Genomic DNA, 20827 nt, shown 5'->3' on the forward strand with positions numbered 1-20827 from the left:
CGGGATGTCGGCGCACGATGCCGACGGGGAACTGAAGAGGGTCGCTGATGGGAGGGGGAGATGCAACACTCGGAGTGGCTCAGAAAGGTTCGCAGTGCGCGGTCCCCTGCGTGGTTCCGAGGTGAAGTTTTATACAAAGTGCGCGCTCCGGGAACACAAATCCTCACTTTTAATGCCACTGAAAAGCCATAATTATAATCCTTTGTTTTCCGATCACTCGGTCAATTGTTAGAACGGTTTCGGAAGTCTGTATTAATTTCGGATGGAGATGACAGCAACACTGGGTCCAAAGTGGCTTTCTCCCGGAATACACGGAGACTGAAGCAGCCACACACAAAGGTGGCGTTTAGTACCGTGTCTCTGCAGGACACTGCTACTTCATCTCAACCCAAACCACCCAAACCCACCTTCAATGTTCGGTTTAAGCCTGCATCTGCAGTTCCTTCGGACACATTTCATGACGAATTGATATTTGGCTCGGGAGACTGTCATACCGCAGTACAGCTGTAGGGGTCGTGCCTGCACCATGACCACCAATATGGAGAGCACCTTGCATCTGATGACCATGTTCAAAAGCCGTCTGTGTTTATTTCCTCACAGGTAATTTAGTGGCGATCATCGTTATCGGACGGGGAAATTGCGGACTGTCCCGGTGCATCACTCACTATCTGGTGGCGATGGCGGCAGCAGATCTAACGGCCGTCTTCTTCAACGTGGCGATATATTACCTTTACTATGCGATTTTTCGCGGATACCCTCCCACTGTTGCATGCACGCTACAACAAGTGATGGGATGTGTATCCCTGGACTGCTCAGTCTGGTTAACTGTCGCTTTTACATTTGATCGCTTTGTGGCCATTTGTTGCCAGGGCTTTAAGACCAGGTACTGCAAGGTTAGAATCGCTAGGGTGGCGATAGCAACAGTGTATGTGGTGAGCTTATTACGGAACATCCCCTACTACTTTGCATTTATTTCTACATATGCAGACCGGCAAATTGAATGTGTGGAAAAGCCGGAATATTTTTCCCACCCCGGGTGGCTTGCTTTCTCCTGGATTCACACCATTTTAACCCCTCTGGTTCCATTTTTCGTTATTGTGACGCTTAATATCCTGACGGTCAGATCCATCGTGGTGGCGAGCCGAGCCCGCAGGAAGCTCCGCGCTCACGCCGGTGGCGATAAACAGGAGGATCCGGAGATGCAGAGTCGAAGGAAATCGATCATTTTACTCTTCTGTGTGTCCGGAAGTTTCATCCTCCTGTGGCTTACGGACGTGTGCTTCTTCATTTACACGCATATTGCCAACTTACACCAATTCCTAAGTTACGATAACCCAAGGTATTTCGCAATTTCAACTGCGAACATGCTTAAAATTCTAAGTTCGTGCACGAACACGTTTATTTATGTGCTCACTCAGTCTAAGGTCAGAGACGAACTGAAGAATGCAATCAAGTATCCCTTCACAATATGTCTTAAGATTGTTCAAAAATAAATCTGATGTAATAAATGTTAATCTGTAATGAATATGTTGACGAGGTAACCACACTAGCGTCGTCTATTAAGAGCTGAAACAAAGACACACTGGTGGGTCTGGGAGAGGTGCAATAAAGTAATCATGGTGAATGTTTCGATCAAATGTCTCGGGTCTGAAACAATGCGAGCTGATTGCCGGAGCAGGGAGTAAAGAGAATGAATGAGACCAGCTCTGAGTATTTCTGGACCGGGCTACCTCTATGTGTCAGAGTAAAGGATCGCGCGCCCCCTGTAGACCGGTTGTGTCATGGTCTTAGAACCGTCTGTGCAATTTAATTAAAGCCAATGGTGGATGTGTGTGTTATGCATAGTATGCAAATCATCATAATTTACCCTATTTACAAGTAAATGTATTTATACCACATTTTGCATGTGATGTGTTCATGTACACCTTTCCTGCAAAGCGCTCTGACCGCCAAAGCCTGCTGGATCTCCACTTACCAATCATTATCATTAATTTACCCATTCCCATCCCGACTCTTCTGTCCTTTGTGTCATCGTTTGGTAAAGTGAGGCTACAAGCAAACTGCAGACGCCGCACTTCATATTCCGCTTGGGTAGCTTGCAATCTAACGGTTTGAACCTTGAGTTCCAGTTATGAAGTCATGCAGCACGGAAGCAGATCTCCCCGGTCCACCTTAACTATGCAGACCAAAATGCCCCATCTACATTAGTCTCATCTGTCCGTGTTTGCCTCATCTTCCCCAAAACCCCTCCTATCCATGTACCTGTCCTCGTTTCTTTGAGAAGCTATTACTCTACCTGCAATAACTAGTTACTCTGATAGGTCCCTCTGTACATCCACCACTCATTGAGTGAAAGGGATTTCCCGCAGTTTCCTATCAAATCCTGGCATTCTTATTTTCAGCCTTAAACCAGTGTCCACTACTTTTTGATTTCCCAATATATCCCCTACGGTGTATTATGTCAGATCATGCTTGTGCCGTCTGCGTTCCCATGAGATGCCTGCCTGCTGAACCACTCCCTAGAGCTCTGGTCCTCAAGTCCTGGCAAATCGTGAATCTTCTCTGCACGGTTTCCACCTCAATGACGTCCTTCCTGAAGCTGGGTGACCAAAGTGAGCACCGTACTCCAAATGTGGCCGCACCAAAATCTTTTCAAATTTAACATGCTCAACCTCTATGCACAATATCGTGACTGGCGAAGCTCAGTTTACCAAAATACTTCGCTACTACGTATAGCTCTCATGGTATTATGAATGTGCACACCTTGATCGTTCTGTTCTACCGCACTCCCCAGGGTCCTGCCTTTCACCGTGAAGCTCCTACGCCATCCGACTCCCAAAATCCAACACCTCGCACTTATCTGCATTAAATTCCACTGGCCATTCTGCAGCGAGGTTATCTAGCAATTTTAGACAACCATATTTAATGTCAGCTAATTTGCCATCGTCAGCAAACTTGCCTTTAGTTTAGTTTAGTTTAGTTTAGTTTAGTTCAGTTTAGTTCAGTTTAGTTTAGTTTAGTTTAGTTTAGTTTAGTTTAGTTTAGTTTAGTTTAGTTTAGTTTAGTTTAGTTTAGTTTAGTTTAGTTTAGTTTAGTTTAGTTTAGTTTAGTTTAGTTTCGTTTCGTTTAATTTTGAGACACAGCATCGAAAGAAGCTCTTCGGCCCACCGAGTCCGCACCGACCAGCGATCCTCGCACACCAACACTAGTTCCACACACACTAGGGACAATTTTACATTTATACCATGCCAACCAACTGCAAACATTTGAGTGTGGGAGGAAAGCGAAGATCTCGGAGGAAACCCACGCAGGTCACGGGGAGAACGTGCAAACTACGTACAGACAGCACCCGTTGTCAGGATCGAACCCGGCTATCTGGCATTGTAACTTATTTCAAGATACCTCACAGGACCGTCGGCTCTTCAATTACTACATTTTCCTAGGCCCCCACTCCATCAGATTTACTATGGACGTTCAGTCATTCTACAACTCCATCCCTTACCAGGAAGGCCTGAAGGCACTCCGTTTCTTCCTCGACCGCAGAACCAGCCAATTATACTGTACTAACACTCTCCTCCGCCTAGCAGAGCTGGTCATTACTCCTAACAATTTATCCTTCAATTCTTATGCTTCCTGTAAATCCAAGGCACACCTATGGGCACTCGTGTGGGCCCCAGCTATGGCTGGCTCTTTGTAGTGTACGTCGAACAATACCTGTTCGAGGCGTACACTGGCCCTATCCCTGAACTGCATCTCTGCTACATTGACGACTGCATCGGTGCCAGCTCCTGCACCCATGCAGAACTCACGGACTTTTCCGGCACTGCAGTCAAATCATTTTTCCAAGCTGCACTACTAATTTCCATACTGCATTCAAATTTACTTGGAGCATCCCCGACATCCGTGGGATTGACCCCTGGGATGGCGGGACTGTCATGTGAGGAAAGATTGAAAGGACAAGGCTTGTATTCACTGGAGTTTAGAAGGATGAGAGGGGATCTTATAGAAACATATAAAATTATAAGACTGGACAAGCTAGATGCAGGAAACATTTTCCCAATGTTGTTCCAGTCCAGAACCAGGGGCCACACACAGTCTTAGAATAAAGGGGAGGCCATTTAAAACTGAGGTGAGAAAAAAGCGTTTCCAACCAGAGAGTTGTGAATTTGTTGAATTCACTGCCACAGAGGGCAATGGAAGCCAAATCACTGGATGAATTTAAGAGAGAGTTAGATAGAGCTCTAGGGGCTAGAGGAATCAAGGGATATGGGAGAAGGCAGGCACCGGGTATTGATTGGGGACAATCAGCCATGATCACAATGAATGACTGGTTCGCAGGGCCTCCTCCTACACCTATTTCTATGTTCTATGTTTCTATCTCCCTATCGTTTCTAGATCTCACTGTCCCCATCACTGGTGATATCCTATCAACTGACATATAGAATGAACCTACCGACTCCAACAGCTATCTAGACTACACTTCTTCCCACTATGCCTCCTTCAAAGACTCTATCCCCTACTTTCAATTCCTCCGTCTAAGACACATCTGCACCTAAAGTTAAGTGTTCCATACCAGGACATCCGAGATGTCATCATCCTTTAGGGAACGGAGATTCCCCAATTCCATCATAGATGAAGCCTTCACACATGCCTCCTTAGTACCCCGCAACTCTAGTCTTGCTCCCCCACCCCCCAGTCGCAACAGGGACAGAGTCCCCCTCGTCCTCACCTTTCACCCCATCAGTAGTTGCATACAGCACACAATCCACCAACATTTTCGCCACCTCCAATGGGTTCCCTCCACGAGCCACATTTCCCCATCTCCACCCCTTTTCTCGTTCGGCAGCGAACATTCCTTCTGAAGCTCCCTGGTTAAATCGTCCCTTCCCACCCAAACCATTCCCTCCCCTGGTACGTTCTCCTGCAACGCAGTAGATGCAACACCTGTCCCTATACCTCGCGCCTCGATGCCGTCCAAGGATTGCAACAGTCCTTTGAAGTGAGGCAGAGGTTTACTTGCATCCCCTCCTCCCTCATCTACCGTATCCGCTTTTCCAGGTGTGGACTCTTACATATCGGCGACGCCAAGCATAGGCTCGGTGATCATTTCACTGAACACTTCCGCTCAGTCCGCCTAGACTTACGCGATCTCCCGTTTGTTAAACACTTTAACCCCTAAACATTCCCATACTGACCTTTCTGTCCTGGACCTCCTCCACTGTCAGAGTGAGGTCTAATGCAAATTGGAGGAACAGCAACTTATATTTCGCTTGGGCAACTTACAACCCAGTGGTATGCATATTGACTTATCTGATGTAGAAACTAAATGCTGGGGTAACTTAGAGGGTCAGGCACCATCTCGTGCGAGAAGGAATGGCTGACGTTTCGGATCGAGATCATTCTTCAGACTGATGTCAGGGGAGGGGGGGGCAAAGATAGAATGTAGTCGGAGACAGGAAGAATAGTGGGAGCACTGGGAAGGGGAGGGGATAGAGAGGGAAAACAGGCAATATCTCAAGTTAGATATTGGCGGCACGGTAGCGCAGCGGTAGGGTTGCTGCTTTACAGCGAATGCAGCGCCGGAGACTCAGGTTCGATCCTGACTACGGGTGCTGCACTGTAAGGAGTTTGTACGTTCTCCCCGTGACCTGCGTGGGTTTTCTCCGAGATCTTCGGTTTCTTCCCACACTCCAAAGACGTACAGGTATGTAGGTTAATTGGCTGGGTAAATGTAAAAATTGTCCCTAGTGGGTGTAGGATAGTGTTAATGTACGGGGATCGCTGGGCGGCACGGACTGTATATATATGATATGATATGATATGATATGATATGATATGATATGATATGATATGATATGATATGATATGATATGATATGATATGATATGATATGATATGATATGATATGATATGATATGATATGATATGATATGATATGATATGATATGATATGATATGATATGATATGATATGAAACATGAGGTGCTGTACCACCAATTTCCGCTGGGTCTCACTCTGACAATGGTGGAGGCCCAGGACAGAAAGGTTAGATTGGGAACGGGAGGGGGAGTTGAGCTGGGCCACTGGGAGATCGGGTAGGGAGTTAAGACTGAGGTAGGGAGTTAAGACTGAGCGGAGGTGTTCAGCGAAAAGATCGCCGAGCCTGCGCTTGGTCTCGCCGATGTGGAGAAGTTGACACCTGGAACAGCGGATGCAGTAGATGAGGTTGGGGGAGGTGCAGGTGAACCTCTGCCTCACCTGGAAAGACTGTTTGGGTCCTTGGATGGAGTCGAGGGGGGAGGTAAAGGGACAGGTGTTGCATCTCCTGCGGTTGCGGGGGAAAGTACCTGGGGAGGGTGAGGTTTGGGTGGGAAGGGACGAGTGGACCAGGGAATTTCGGAGGGAACGGTCTCTGCGGAAAGATGAAAGGAGTAGGAATGGGAAGATGTGGCCAGTAGTGTGATCCCGTGGGAGGTGGCGAAATTTTTGGAGGATAAAATTTTGCATGCGACGGCTAATTGGGTGGAAGGTGAGAACAAGGGGGACTCTGTCCTTGTTACGAATAGGGGGAGGGGGCGGGCGAGCAAGAGCGGAGCTGTGGGATATTGAGGAGATCCTAGTGAGAGCCTCATCTATAATGGAAGAGGGGAACCCCCGTTTCTTAAAGAATGAGGACATTTCTGATGCTCTTGTATGGAACACCTCATCCTGCGCGCAGATGCGGCGTAGACGGAGGAATTGGGAGAAATGGATAGAGTCTTTACAGGAAACTGGGTGGGAAGAAGTGTAGTCAAGATACATATGGGAGTCAGTGGATTTATAGTAGATGTCGGTCAATAGTCTGTCTCCTGTGATGGAGATTCTGAGATCCAGAGACGGTAGGGAGATGTCGGAGATGGTCCAAGTAAATTTGAGAGCAAGATGGAAGTTAGTGGTGAAGTTGCTGAAGTCAGTGAGTTCTGCATGGGTGCAGCAGGTAGCAACATTGCAGTCGTCAATGTAGCGGAGGTAGAGTTCTGGGATAAGCCCAGTGTACCCCTGGGACAGGGATTGTTCGACGTACCCTACAAAGAGGCAGGCATTGCTAGGGCCCATACGGGTACCCATAGCTACCCCTTCGATTTGGAGGAAGTGTGAGGAGTCGAAGGAGATATTGTTGTGGGTAAGGACCAGCTCTGCTCGGCGGAGGAAATTATTGGTAAATAAAGTAAAGATAACCCTTGCTTTCCCTTTCTCTCGGTCCCTCCCCATCCTAGTGCTCCGACCAGTCTGATTGTCCTCCTGACATTGCATGCCTCGTTGTCAAGACCCCGCAGCTACCAATGATCTATTCTACATGTTACATAATCTTCGTCCCCATTGATCTCTCGTTTCACTTTCCCCTGACTCTCATCCTGAAGGATCTAGAATCGAAAAGTCACTCATTCCTTCTATCCAGAGACGCTGCCTGGCCTGCTGAGTTACTCCAGATTTTTATGTCTATCTTCAATCTGCGTGGATCACTTTCAACGTCTCCTCCTCACTGACCGTCAACACAGGTCCACCTCAGGGCAGTGAGCTTAGCCTCCTGCTCTACTCTCCTTACACCCCTGACTCAGCGGCCAAACACGGCACCAATGCCATGTCTATTCAGGATCAGTTTCCTGTGGATTGGAGGGTAGCTAATGTTGTTCCACTTTTTAAGAAAGGAGGGAGAGAGAAAACGGGAAATTATAGACCAGTTAGTCTGACATCAGTGGTGGGGAAGATGCTGGAGTCAATTATAAAAGACGAAATTGAGGAGCATTTGGATAGTAGTAACAGGATTGTTCCGAGTCAGCATGGATTTACGAAGGGGAAATCATGCTGGACTAATCTTCTGGTATTCTTCGAGGGTGTAACTAGGAAAATTGACAGAGGGAGCCGGTGGATGTGGTGTACCTTGACTTTCAGAAAGCCTTTGACATGGTTCCACATACGAGATTAGTGGGCAAAATCAGAGCACATGGTATTGGAGGTAGGGTACTGAAATGGATTGAAAATTGGTTGAGAGACTGAAAGCAAAGAGTGGGAATAAATGGGTCGCATTCAGAATGGCAGGCAGTGACTAGTGGGGTACCGCTAGGCTCGGTGCTGTGACCGCAGCTATTTACCATATACATTAATGAATTGGATAAAGGGATTAGAAGTACCATTAGCAAATTTGCAGATGATACAAAGCTGGGTGGTAGTGTGAACTGTGAGGAAGATGCGATGAGGTTACTGGGTGACTTGGACAGGTTGTGTGAGTCGGCGGATACATGGCAGATGCAGTTTAATGTGGATAAGTGTGAGGTTATCCACTTTGGTGGTAAGAATATGAAGGCAGATTATTATCTTAATGGTGTCAAGTTAGGAAAAGGGGACGTACAACGTGATCTGGGTGTCCTAGTGCATCAGTCACTGAAAGGAAGCATGCAGTTAGAGCAGGCAGTGAAGAAAGCCAATGGAATGTTGGCCTTCATAACAAGAGGAGTTGAGTATAGTAGCAAAGAGGTCCTTCTGCAGTTGTACAGGGCCCTAGTGAGACCGCACCTGGAGTACTGTGTGCAGTTTTGGTCTCCATATTTGAGGAAGGATATTCTTGCTATTGAGGTTTACTAGGTTAATTCCCGGAATGGCGGGACTGTCATATGTTGAAAGACTGGAGCGACTAGGCTTGTATACACTGGAATTTAGAAGGGTGAGAGGAGATCTTATCGGATCGTATAAGATTATTGAGGGGTTGGACACGTTAGAGGCAGGAAACATGTTCCCAGTGTTGGGGGAGTCCAGAACCAGGGGCCACAGTTTAAGAATAAGGGGTAGGCCATTTAGAACGGAGATGAGGAAAAACTTGTTTCAGTCAGAGTGTTGTGAATCTGTGGAATTCTCTGCCTCAGAAGGCAGTGGTCGACAATTCTCTGAATGTATTCAAGAGAGAGCTATATAGAGCTCTTAGGGATAGCGGAGTCAGGGGGTATGGGGAGAAAGCAGGAACGGGGTACTGATTGAGGTTATCAGAATGATCAGCCATGATCACATTGAATGGCGGTGCTGGCTCGAAGGGCCGAATGGCCTCCTCCTGCACCTATTGTCTATTGTCTATTTGTCTATTGTCTATTCGACAATGACGCAACCACAATAGGTTAAATCATGGATTTTGATGAATCAAATTACAGATAAGGGACAGAACACCCATTTGAACATTGATGCAAATAAACACTCAACATAAACAAAAACAAGGAACTATTTATTGACATCAAATTGTAAGATAGTGAAGATGGTTGTCAAATAATGCAGTAGCATCTTGATCGGTTGGTCCGGTGGGCTGAAGAGTGATTAATGCAATGTAATTCTGATGTGTGAGGTGTTTCATTTTGGGAATTCTAACATGGACAGCAGTCTGACCGCCACGGTGAACGTCAGGGCTCTGGGGAGTGTCGGAGAGTAGAGGGATCTTGTAGTGCAGGTACATAGTTTATTGAAAGTCGCACCACATGTAGATGGAGTTGTCAAAAAGCTTTTGGCACAATTGCCTTCATCAGTCCGAATGCTGGATATAACAGAGGAGAGGTCAGATAAGCCGTTGTTGAGGCTGCATATAGAACATTGTGTTCAGTTCTGCCCACGAAGTTATAGGAAAGATGATATCAAGCTGGATGGGATGCAGAGAATATTTACGAGGAAGTTGCCATTACTCGAGGGCGTGGGCTATAGGTAGAGGTTTAGCAGGCTGGGGCTCTATTCCTTATTGAGGTGGATAAAATCATGAGAGGAATAGATATGGTAGAAGCAGAGTCTCTTGCCCAGTGCAGGTGAACCGAGAACCAGAGAATTTAGGTTTCAGGTTAGTGGGGAAAGTTTTACTCGGAACATAAAGGGTAACTTTTTTCACATAAAAGGTGGTGGCTGATCAACGAGCTGCCGGAGGAGGTAGTTGAGGCAGGTACTATTACAACGTTTCAGAAACATTTAGACAGATACATGAATGGGACAGGTTTATAACTGCAAGTTGCAAACCATTAGTTAGCCGCAAAAAATCGATGGCCAGGATACAGATAACAATAGTGTTATCTTAAAAGGGCAACCACAATTCTGGAAAAAGGTATTGTGGACAGATGAGACGAAGATTAACTTATCAGAGTGATGGCAAGAGCAAATTTTGGAGTAGAAAAGGAACTGCCCAAGATCCAAAGCACTCCATCTCATCTGTGAAACACGGTGGCGGGGGTGTTATGGCCTGGGCACGTATGGCTGCTGAAGGCGATTGCTCACTTAGCTTCATTGACGATACAACTGCCAATGGTAGTAGCATAATGGATTCCGAAGTGGAAAAGACACATCCTATCTGGTCAATTTCGAACAAATACCTCAAAACGCATTCGCCGGTGGTTCATTCTATAGCAAGACAATGATCCCAAACATACTGCCAAAGGAACAATAGAGTTGATCAAAGCTAAAAAATGGTCAATTGTAGAATGCTCAAGTCAATCACCCGATCTGAACACAATTGAGCATGCCATTTATAAGGTGAAGAGAAAACTGAAGGGGACTAGCCCCCAAAACAAGTATAAGCTAAAGATGGCTGCAATAATAAACATGACTACTTTCACTTGCATGACAATGCTGTGTCCCAAACATTATGGTGCCCTGAAATATACGGGGGACTATGAATAAATACTGCTGTAATTTCTACATGGTAAAACCAAAATGTATAAAAATACCCTTTATTAAAATCAGACAATGTGCACTTTAAACACATGTGATTTTTTCTATTAGAAATCTCAAATTGTGGAGTACAGAGGCAAATGAATTAATGATGAGCCTTTGTCCCAAATATTATGGACGGCACGGTAAGTATCCAGCTCCTGATTCACGCATCATTTATGATTTTTTGACACCGCGACCATGATTCAAAATATTGATTCAGCAGGGAGTAGCGTGCAACGAGCCAAATGCAGGCACATGCGGCAATTTGGAGTGTCAAGTGAAACAATATTGTCAGTTCTCAAAGCCTCTCCACATTTCAGAACGTGGGGGTGATGTTTCAATACATATTGAAGAATGGTCCAACCGCTCCCATTAAAGTATGATGGACATTTGACGGCACTCGATCTGTACTCGCCAGAATTTAAAAGGATGAGGAGGTCCTCATTGAATCATCGAATAGTGAAAGGCCTGGATAGAGTGGAACTGGACAGGATATGTCCATGTTTCACGTTGACGACCTGTCGTGAGGAATAGATATCAGCAAAGATGCTGAAGCATTGTCACGTCAACCTCCACCAACACTCCCAAAAGAAGTTGCAGGTACTGACAAACATAATGTAAAAAAGAACTACCAGCAAATTTAATTTAATATAAAGATACAGCATGGAAACAGGCCCTTCGGCCCACCGAATCAGCGTCGACCAGCGATCTCAGGACATTAGCACTATCCTACACACTGGGGGCAATTTACAATCTTTTACCACAGCTAATTAACCAACAAAACTGTGCATCTTTAAAGTGTGGGAGGAAACCGGAGCATTTGGTGAAAACCTAGGTCACGTGGAGAACGTACAAACTCCATATAGACAGCACCCGTAGATAGGATCCAACCCGCGTCTCTGGCGTTGTGAGGCAGCAACACTACCGCTGCACCACTGATGCCGTTCATGCCGTTTCTGACCAATCTATCTGCGCCACTCATAATTTATGTATAAAGAACAGTTAAAACATTTGCAAATAGCTGGGTCAAATCATAATATTAGCTACCCTCCAATCCACGGGAACTGATTGAACATTGGAAAATGATCACCAATACGTCCACGATTTCTTGAGCCACCTCCTTGAATACCCTCGGGTGCAGACCATCAGGCCCTGGGGATTTATCAGCCTTCAGTCCCATCAGTCGACGCAATACTATTTCTCTCTTAATGCAAATTTCTTTCAGTACCTCTGTCTCCCTTGATCCTCTGTCCACTAGTACATCTGACAGATTATTTGTGTCTTCCGGAGGGAAGACAGATCCGAAGTACCTGTTCAACTCTCCCGCCATTTCCTTGTTATCCATTATAATTTCACCCGTTTCTGCCTTCAAGGGACCAACATTTGTCTTTATTAATTGTTTTCTCTTAACATGCCTAAAGAAGCTTTTATTTCCTTATATATATTCTAGGCCAGCTTCGCATTGTACCTCATATTTTCAGCCCGTATTGCCCTTTTTGCTATATTCCGTTGTCATTTGAAAGTTGCCATTCCTCTGGCTTCCCACTTCCCTTTGCTATCTTATACATCTTTTCTTTTAGTTTTATTCCATCTCTAAGTTCCCTTGTCAGCAACGGTTGCCTCTTACTCCCCTTGGAATCTTTCTTTCTCTTTGGAATGAAATGACCCTGCATTTTCTGAATTGTGCCCGGAAATTCCTGCCATTGCTGTTCCACCGTCATTCCTGCTAGGTCCCTTTTCCATTCGACCTTGGCCAGCTCCTCCTCATGCCGTCATATTCCCCTTTGTTCAACTGCAACACTGACATTCCTGGTTTAACCGTTTCCCTCTCAAATTGCATATTAATACTAATCATATTATCGGCACGACCTCCGAGCGGTTCCTTTACCTTGAGTTCCCTTATTAAATCTGGTTCATTGGACAACACTAAATCCAGAATTGCCTTCTCTCTGGTAGGCTCCAGTACAAGCTGCTCTAAGAATCCATCTCGGAGGCACTCTCCAAACTCCCTTTCTTGGGGTCCAGAACCAACCTGATTTTCCCAGTCTACCTGCATATTGAAATCCCCGATAACTACAGTGACGTTGCCTTTGTTACATGCCAATTTTAACCCCAGCTGCAACTTACACCGTATATCCAGGCTACTGTTTGGGGGTCTGTACGTAACTTCCATTAGTGTCTTATTACCTTTATAATTCTTCAACTCAATCCACAGTGACTCGACGTCGTCAGTCCCAAAGTCACACCTCGCATGGGACTGAATTCCATCCCTCACCAACAGAGCTACTCCACCTCCTCTGCCCAACTACCTGTCCTTTCTATGGGACTTATAACCCTGAATAGTCACTTCCCAGTCCTGATCCTCCTGCTGCCACGTCTCTGAAATCCCCACAATGCCATACCTACCAATCTCTAACTGAGCCTCAAGCTCATCCACTTTACTTCTTATACTTTGCGCATTCATACATAGTAGGTTTAATCCTTTGCTCGTCTCAGCTTCCACACTGATTCCTATTACACTTGGCCATTCTCTCCTATGGCTTCGTGAACTTTCTGTCCCATTTAATTCTGGGGTGTTGCTTAGTTATTCCAATACTCTCTTTCCCTTTAACTACAAAATTTTCCAACCGATCTGAAAGACCCCCCCACGGCCCATCCACTATTTGGCTTAAATAGCATATGGCGAGGCTCAGCGTCTCCTAGCTGAAGAGCAGCAAAGTTGCAGAAGAAATCTCCAGAGACCTTGATGGCAACCCGGTGGACACAACCCATGATGACCAGGACCTGGTGCAACACAGCACTAACGGACAGTGGGTGGCCTTCAGAGATGCAGTCTACTCCATCGCCCTCGAACACCTCGGGTCAGCTTCCCGCAGAAGCCAGGACTGGTTCGACGAGAACGATGAAGAGATACAGGCGCTGCTATCAGAGAAAAACCAACTGTTCAGTGCACACCAGAACGACCTCACGTCACTAGCGAAGAAATCCAGGGCTACGCAGACAGTCACGACACCAAACGTTTCTACGATGCATTGAAGGCTGTGTATGGACCCCAGTCCTCTGGCTCCTCTCCCCTCCTCAGTGCAGACGGGACCCAGTTGCTGCCAAAGAAGAGGCAGATTCTGGAGAGATGGGCTGAACATTTCAACCAGGTCCTCAATCGCCCTGCTAATATCAACGACGAGGCCATCACTCGCCTACCTCAGATGGAGATCAACCAGGACCTTGACAACCTCCCGACAGAAGAAGAAGTCACAAAGGCCATCAAGCAACTTTCCTGTGGCAAAGCACCTGTATCAGATGCAATTCCTGCTGAAGTGTACAAAGCAGGAGGCCCTGTCATGATGCAGAAGCTGACTGAACTCTTCCAGTCCGTGTGGAATGAAGGGAAGGGCCCACAACAGCTGAAAGATGCCAGCATAGTCCACATCTACAAGAGGAAAGGCAACCGCCAGTCTTGCGACAATCATCGAGGCATCTCCCTCCTGTCCATAACTGGGAAGATCTTGGCTCGCATCCTGCTCAACCGTCTCATTCAACACCTTGAGCAGGGTCTCCTTCCAGAAAACCAGTGCGGTTTCCGTGCTGGACGTGGAACTGTCGAAATGATATTTGCTGCATGCCAACTCCAGGAAAAATGCCAAGAGCAGCACAGCGACCTGTTCGTGACCTTCGTCGATCTGACAAAGGCCTTCGACACTGTCAGCAGAGATGGCTTGTGGAAGATAATGCAGAAGTTTGGCCGTCCCAACAAGTTCATCACAATTGTCCGGCAGTTCCATGACGGCATGATGGTGAAAGTGCTAGATGATGGAGACGAGTCGGAAGCCTTTCCAGTGACAAACGGTGTGAAGCAAGGTTGTGTTCTTGCCCCTAGACTCTTCAGCATGGTCTTCTCTGCCATGCTGACTGATGCCTTCCGTGACTGCGAGGATGGAATACACATCAGGTACAGGACTGACAGCAGGCTGTTCAACCTCAGGCGCCTGCAAGCTGTTACAAAGGTGAAGGGGACCATCATCAGAGATTTCTTATTTGCTGATGACTGCGCCCGCAACGCCAGCACAGAGCAGCAGATGCAGCATGAAATGGACTGCTTCTCACAGGCCTGTGACAACTTTGGTCTCTCCATTAGCACCAAAAAGACTGAAGTTATGTACCAGCCCGCGCCTGGAAAGCCCTACCAGGAACCACACATCACGGTGAAGGGGCAGAACCTACAGGCTGTCGACAGCTTTACCTATCTGGGTAGTACACTCTCGCGAGTGGTGAACATTGACGATGAGGTCAACAACAGGATTGCCAAGGGCAGCGCTGCCTTTGGGCGACTCCGTGAGAATGTTTGGGAGCGGAGAGGACTCAGCCTTACCACCAAGCTGAAGGTCTACCGTGCAGTGGTACTCACCACTCTTCTCTATGCCAGTGAGACTTGGACTGTCTACAGCAGACATGCCAAATAGTTCAACCACTTCCACTTGAGCAGCCTACGCAGACTCCTTCACATCAGGTGGCAGGACAAAATTCCCGACACAGAGGTCTTGGAACGGGCCGGAATTCCCAGCGTCCACACCCTCCTACGGAAAGCCCAAGCCAGATGGGCAGGCCATGTCGTCAGAATGCCCGAGAGTCGACTGCCAAACAGCTTCTGTATGGAGAACTGTGTCAGGGCAAACGTTCAGTAGGAGGACAGAAGAAACGGTTTGAGGACTGCCTGAAAGTGTCCCTCAAAGACTTGGACATCAACCTCAGCACTTGGGAGTCTCTTGCTCCGGACCGTCCAACCTGGCGTAGCAAGCTCACCACAGGAGCCCGTGCAGCAGAGAACAGAGGCCCAGAGGAAACGCACCGTGCGCAAGGCCCGGGCTAGCTCCACTCCCACTGCAGCACCCATCCACGTGTGTCCTACGTGTGGGCGTGCCTTCCGGGCCCGGATTGGCCTCACTAGTCACTTCAGGACCCACAGTCACCAATCCTCCAACTGAAAGTGAAGTCATGGTCAACTTCGAACCCGAAGGACGAACAACAACAACACAGCACATTGTGTAACTCCATCAGTACTACCCCCACATTGTGTCACTCCATCAGTGCTACCCCCACATTGTGTCACTCCATCAGTACTACCCCCACATTGTGTCACTCCATCAGTACAACCCCCACATTGTGTCACTCCATCAGTACTACCCCCACATTGTGTCACTCCATCAGTGCACTGCACGGTGTGTAACTCCATCAGTACTACTGCGCAGTGTGTCACTTCATCAATACAACTCCAAAGTGCGTCACTCCATCTGTACCCACCACAGTGTGTTAATCCACCATTACTACCATACATTGTGTCACTCCATCAGTTCCACTGCACAGTGTGTCACTCCATCAGTAATGCCCCACAGCGTGTCACGTCGTCATTAAAACCCACAGTATGACATTACATCATTACAAACACACATGTTCACACCCTCAAACACAGTCAAACACGCACACACATACCCGCGCATGAAGACACACACAATCTCTCAAATGCAATCACAAACAATCAAATATACTCTCACACATTCTCACATACAATCACACGTACACATGCCCTCACACTAACAGATATTCACACGCACTAGCACGAAGAGACACGCACTCATTCGCACGTCCTTACACACGAACACATTCTCTGACAACACCATCATATACTCTCCCACACACACACACACACACACACGCACGCACGCACGCACACACACACACACACACACACACACACACACACACACACACTATCAAATAATTACATACTCACACACTCTGACAAACTCACATCCCACATATTCTCTCACATTCTCACAAACAGCCACACACACGCACAGACGGAAACACTGTCCTTCACAAACCCACATGCACTCTCCCACTCAGAGACACAGGTACATTCAATCGCACTTGCATCCACACTTACTAATGCTCACACACTCACACGCACACTCACGCACTCGCACAGACACACACACACACACACACACACACACACACACACACAAATATAGGCACTCTTACATACTCTACCGCTCTCTCACACGCAGACTCGCATGCACACGTGCACATTTTGGGATTGAGTGTATCTTTGGATGTTCGCGGCGAGCAGCGCAGCGCAACGTGGCCGGGGTGTTCCCGGTGACCGGGGCCAAGCCCCTCAGTCGGCCCGGATCGCCCACCGCGGATGGCGATGGGAGCCGCGCCTCGGGAGCGAGGTGGGAGCCGCGAGGAACCGTAGAGACCGTCGGACAGCGAGGAACGCCGCCGAGAACGAAGGGGCGACCCGCGGTGCGGCGGCAGGGAGGAGATAGAACTATCCGGCCAACGTTTGTAACTTTGCTGGCGTCAAAATGTGGCGACACTTTTGTACCGCCTAGGTGAGGTCTGCTGCATGATGTTACCGGGTTGTCTGCAAAACTAAGCATTTCACTCTACCTGGGTACGTGATAATAAGGTATCACTGAATCATTGAAATTCCTGCAACCGCGTACACTAACGCGTACGCACACACACCGACTCATGTGCACAGTCTCACACATTCACACTCGCACACACGTGCCAACACACTCTTGCACGGACTCGCACACTCACACTGTCACACACAAGCAATATCCAATGCGAGTCAGGCTGCACCTCTGGAGAAATCTAGTTGAGTATGTCAGTTCAGTGCAGTTTATGGTCACGTGTACCGAGGTACCGTGAAAAGATTTTGTTGCGTGCTACCCAGTCAGTGGAAACAAAATACATTATTACAGTCGAGCCATTTACAGAGTATAGATACATGATAAGGGGGATAACGTTCAGTGCAAGGTAAAGCCTGCAAAATCCGATCGAGGATCGCCCGAGGATCACCAAAGAGGTAGATCGTAGTTAAGCACTGCTTTCTGTTTGTGGTTGGATGATTCCGTTGCCTGATAACAGCTGGGAAGACGCTGTCCCTGAAACTGGAGGTGTGCATTTTCACACTTCTATACATTTTGCCTGATGGGACAGAGGAGAAGCAGGAGTGGCAAGGGTGCGACTCGTCCTTGATTATGCTGCTGGCCTTGACGAGGCAGCGTGGTTTATAAATTGAGTCAATATATGGGAGGTTGCTTTGTGTGATGATTTGGACAATTCGCAGCAATTTCTTGCGTTGTTGTATGGAGCTGTTCGCAAACCAAGCTGTGATGCATCTTGATAAAATACTTTCTATGGTGCATCTGTCGAAGTTGGTGAGAGTTGTAGAGGGCACGCCGAACTAGCTAAGCCTGCCAAGGACATGGATGTGTGAAGTTCGATTCGAGACCCTTCTTTAGACTGATTCTGGTGGGAAGGTGGAGAAGGCTGGAACAGCAAGACAAAGCGAGTTGAATGATGAGTGGGTGAATACCGTTTTCATAGTTAGGTGGTTGAGACCAGAGGTTAAAAGATAAAAGTTGGGAGATAACGATTGAGCAGGTTGGAATTATAAAGAGAGAGGAGGGAATATCGGTTGAAGGTGAGGTGGAGGTGGATGAACAGGTGCGAGTCCGCGTGAAGCAAGAGAAAGAGCGAGGGAAAAGCGGGAAGTTGCACGTTAGTTACCTGACATTTGCTAATGTTCATACCATTAGGTTGCAAGGTTCGCAAGCGGATTATGAAGTGGCGTTCTTTCTGTTTTAATGTAACCTCTCTGGCGCTGGTGGAGGCCCAGGACAGAAAGGTCAGTGTACGAGGGGGGTTACACTGGCTAGCAACGGGGAGATCCGGCAAGCCTTAGCACAACGAGGGTAAGTGTTCGACAAAAACCGGTCGCCGAGTCTCCATTTCACCACGCCGATGTAAAGGAGGCCGATGTAAAGGGGCGTGGCTGTGTTCTGCAGCTGCGGCTCACCGGCAGTCTCTCTGTTTTTGTTGTTGTTTTTTTGTCATTGTCGTCGTTAAATGTACGTTTTTGTTTTTTTTTAACTCTGTGTATGTGGGGGGGGGGGTGGTGGGGGGGGTTGGGGGAAACCTTTTCTCAAATCTCCTCCTCAACGGAGATGCGACCTTTACCGTGTCGTATCTCCGTTCGCGCTACGGCCTAACATCGTGGAGTCGGCGGCCTCCAGCTGGGATCGACCTCAAAGACTCCGGTCGCAGGGCCTGGACTTACCATCTCGGAGTCTTCGGCCGTGGGCCCTGCAGACCGCAACATCGTGAGCTCGCAGGTCCCTGGCTGGCGACCGGCTTTTGGGAGCTCCAGCCGTAGCAGCTTCAACCGCCCCGAAGCGCGAGGTATGATCGACCCGCCCGCAGGCCCTTCATCACCCTGCGTGGCTCGGCCGCAGCACTTTCCATCGCCCGGTGAGGGCTCAGGACCTTCATCGGCCTGCTCGGCTCGGCCCTGGGACTTTCCATCACCCGGTGGGGGCTTCAAAAAGTTGGGAGCCTCGATCACCCCGTGGCACCACGGGAGAAGAATGAAGAGGAGATAAGACTTTGCCTTCCATCACAGTGAGGGTATGCCTAGAGCAATTACTGTGATGGCTGTTTGTGTAAAAATTATATCTGTGTGTCTTGTGCTTTTTGATGTCTACTGCCGGACCCTGACGTGAGAGGACGCTGGCATTGTGTATTCGCCGCTTTTCCGTCAGGATAGTTTGTCTGTTTGTTTCTATGTTAATTGTTTTTGTAAAGCGCATTGAGCACCCGATAAGGCGCTATATAAAATAAATGAATTATTATTATTATTATTATTATATCTGGAACACCACATGCAGTAGATGAGATTAGAGGAGGTGCAGGTGAACATCTCTCTCACCTGGAAGGGCTGCTCGAGCGTGAGGGAAGGGGTATAGGGACAGCTGTTACATCCCATGGCGGCTAACCGTTTTAACTGCACTTGCCAAGAAAGGCGTTGGAAAGAGAAGTGATGGCAAGTGATGGAGAGTTGGGGAAATGGATAGAGAAATAGGTCGTACAAAGATAAAAGGGAGAGGTAGAGGAGAAGACGAAAGAAGAGGTGGAGGGGAGTGAACTATCAAAGGGAGAGTGCGAAAATGAGGAGAGAGGGGAGTTCAGAGCGAGTGGGTTGGCAAAAGGGTGAGAGGGAAGCATCAGAGAGATACAGGGAGAAGGAGGGAGGGATGCAGTAAGAGTGGGAGAGGGAGGGGAGAGAAGTTGGCAGAGAGCGGGCGGCACAGAGAGGGAGAATAGAGAGTGTAGGGGATAGAGTAACAGTTCAGAGCGAGAATAGCAGTAAAGATGGAGAGAGAGATAGAGAGGAGGGAGAGATGATGCATCACTCGCCGTTTGTTCTACTTTTTTTTTATTTATTTTTTTTAAATTTTTGAAAAGCATATGTACAAATCGAAATAAGAAAAAACACATTTGTTACAAAGTTCTTACATAGCTTCAATTTTTAAATTTTTGAAGAGAGAAAGTAAAAATAAAAATATAAAACTATAAACTTGGGGAGAGAGAGAGTAAGAGGGTTAAAAAAAAAGAAAAAAGGATCTAACAATAAAAATTAACGGGAGTAGATCCGGGAGACAAAAACCACAGCTGTACATCCAACCCCCAACTCAAGTTTCAACTTTTTATTTAAATTTTTTTTTAATTTTAGTCCTGTGCCAAGCCCATTTACTTTTCTAAAAATTCAATAAATGGAGACCATATTTTTAAAAATAACTCAGGTTTGTCGATTAAGGCAAACCTTATTTTTTCCAAATGCAGGGTCTCTGTCATTTCCATAGTCCACATTTTAATTGTGGGGGTTATTGGTTTTTTCCAAAATTTAAGTATTAGTTTTTTCGCAGTTATTAGACTGTAATCAAGAAAATGTACCTGACTTACTGTAAAATTTGTAGTATGTTCTGATAATCCTAATATAATTAATTTTGGGTCCATATCTAATTTTTTATTAATAACTTTAGAAACTATTTTAAAAATCTCCAACCAGAAGTTTTGCATTTTTATACAAGTTACGAAAATATGAGTTAAATTAGCTTCTTGAAATTGACATTTATCACACATAGGAGAGATACTAGGAAAAATCCTATTTAATTTCGTCTTCGAATAATGTAATCTATGTATTATTTTAAATTGTATTAGGGAATGTCTAGTATTCAATGAACATTGATGTATATGTTGTAAA

At 46.9% G+C, this 20827-nt stretch overlaps 1 protein-coding gene across 1 annotated transcript; it reads left to right on the plus strand.

Annotated features, from left to right (window-relative positions):
* Window positions 1-4: 4 nt before the first annotated feature.
* On the plus strand, window positions 5-1493 carry LOC144609327 (putative G-protein coupled receptor 139). The gene is made up of 2 exons (XM_078427753.1): window positions 5-227; window positions 601-1493. The coding sequence occupies exons 1-2, from the start codon at window positions 5-7 to the stop codon at window positions 1491-1493; spliced, it is 1116 nt and encodes a 371-aa protein (XP_078283879.1).
* Window positions 1494-20827: the final 19334 nt, after the last annotated feature.

This window comes from Rhinoraja longicauda, chromosome 34, assembly GCF_053455715.1.
Source record: "Rhinoraja longicauda isolate Sanriku21f chromosome 34, sRhiLon1.1, whole genome shotgun sequence".
In the NCBI taxonomy this organism is placed as follows: Eukaryota; Metazoa; Chordata; class Chondrichthyes; order Rajiformes; family Arhynchobatidae; genus Rhinoraja; species Rhinoraja longicauda.

Excerpts from the sequence above, each read along its gene's own strand:
- LOC144609327 (XM_078427753.1), top strand. The coding sequence starts at position 5 with ATGTCGGCGCACGATGCCGACGGGGAACTGAAGAGGGTCGCTGATGGG. Across the intron at positions 228-600 it reads TTCCGATCACTCGGTCAATT|GTAATTTAGTGGCGATCATC; the intron begins GTTAGAACGGTT and ends ATTTCCTCACAG.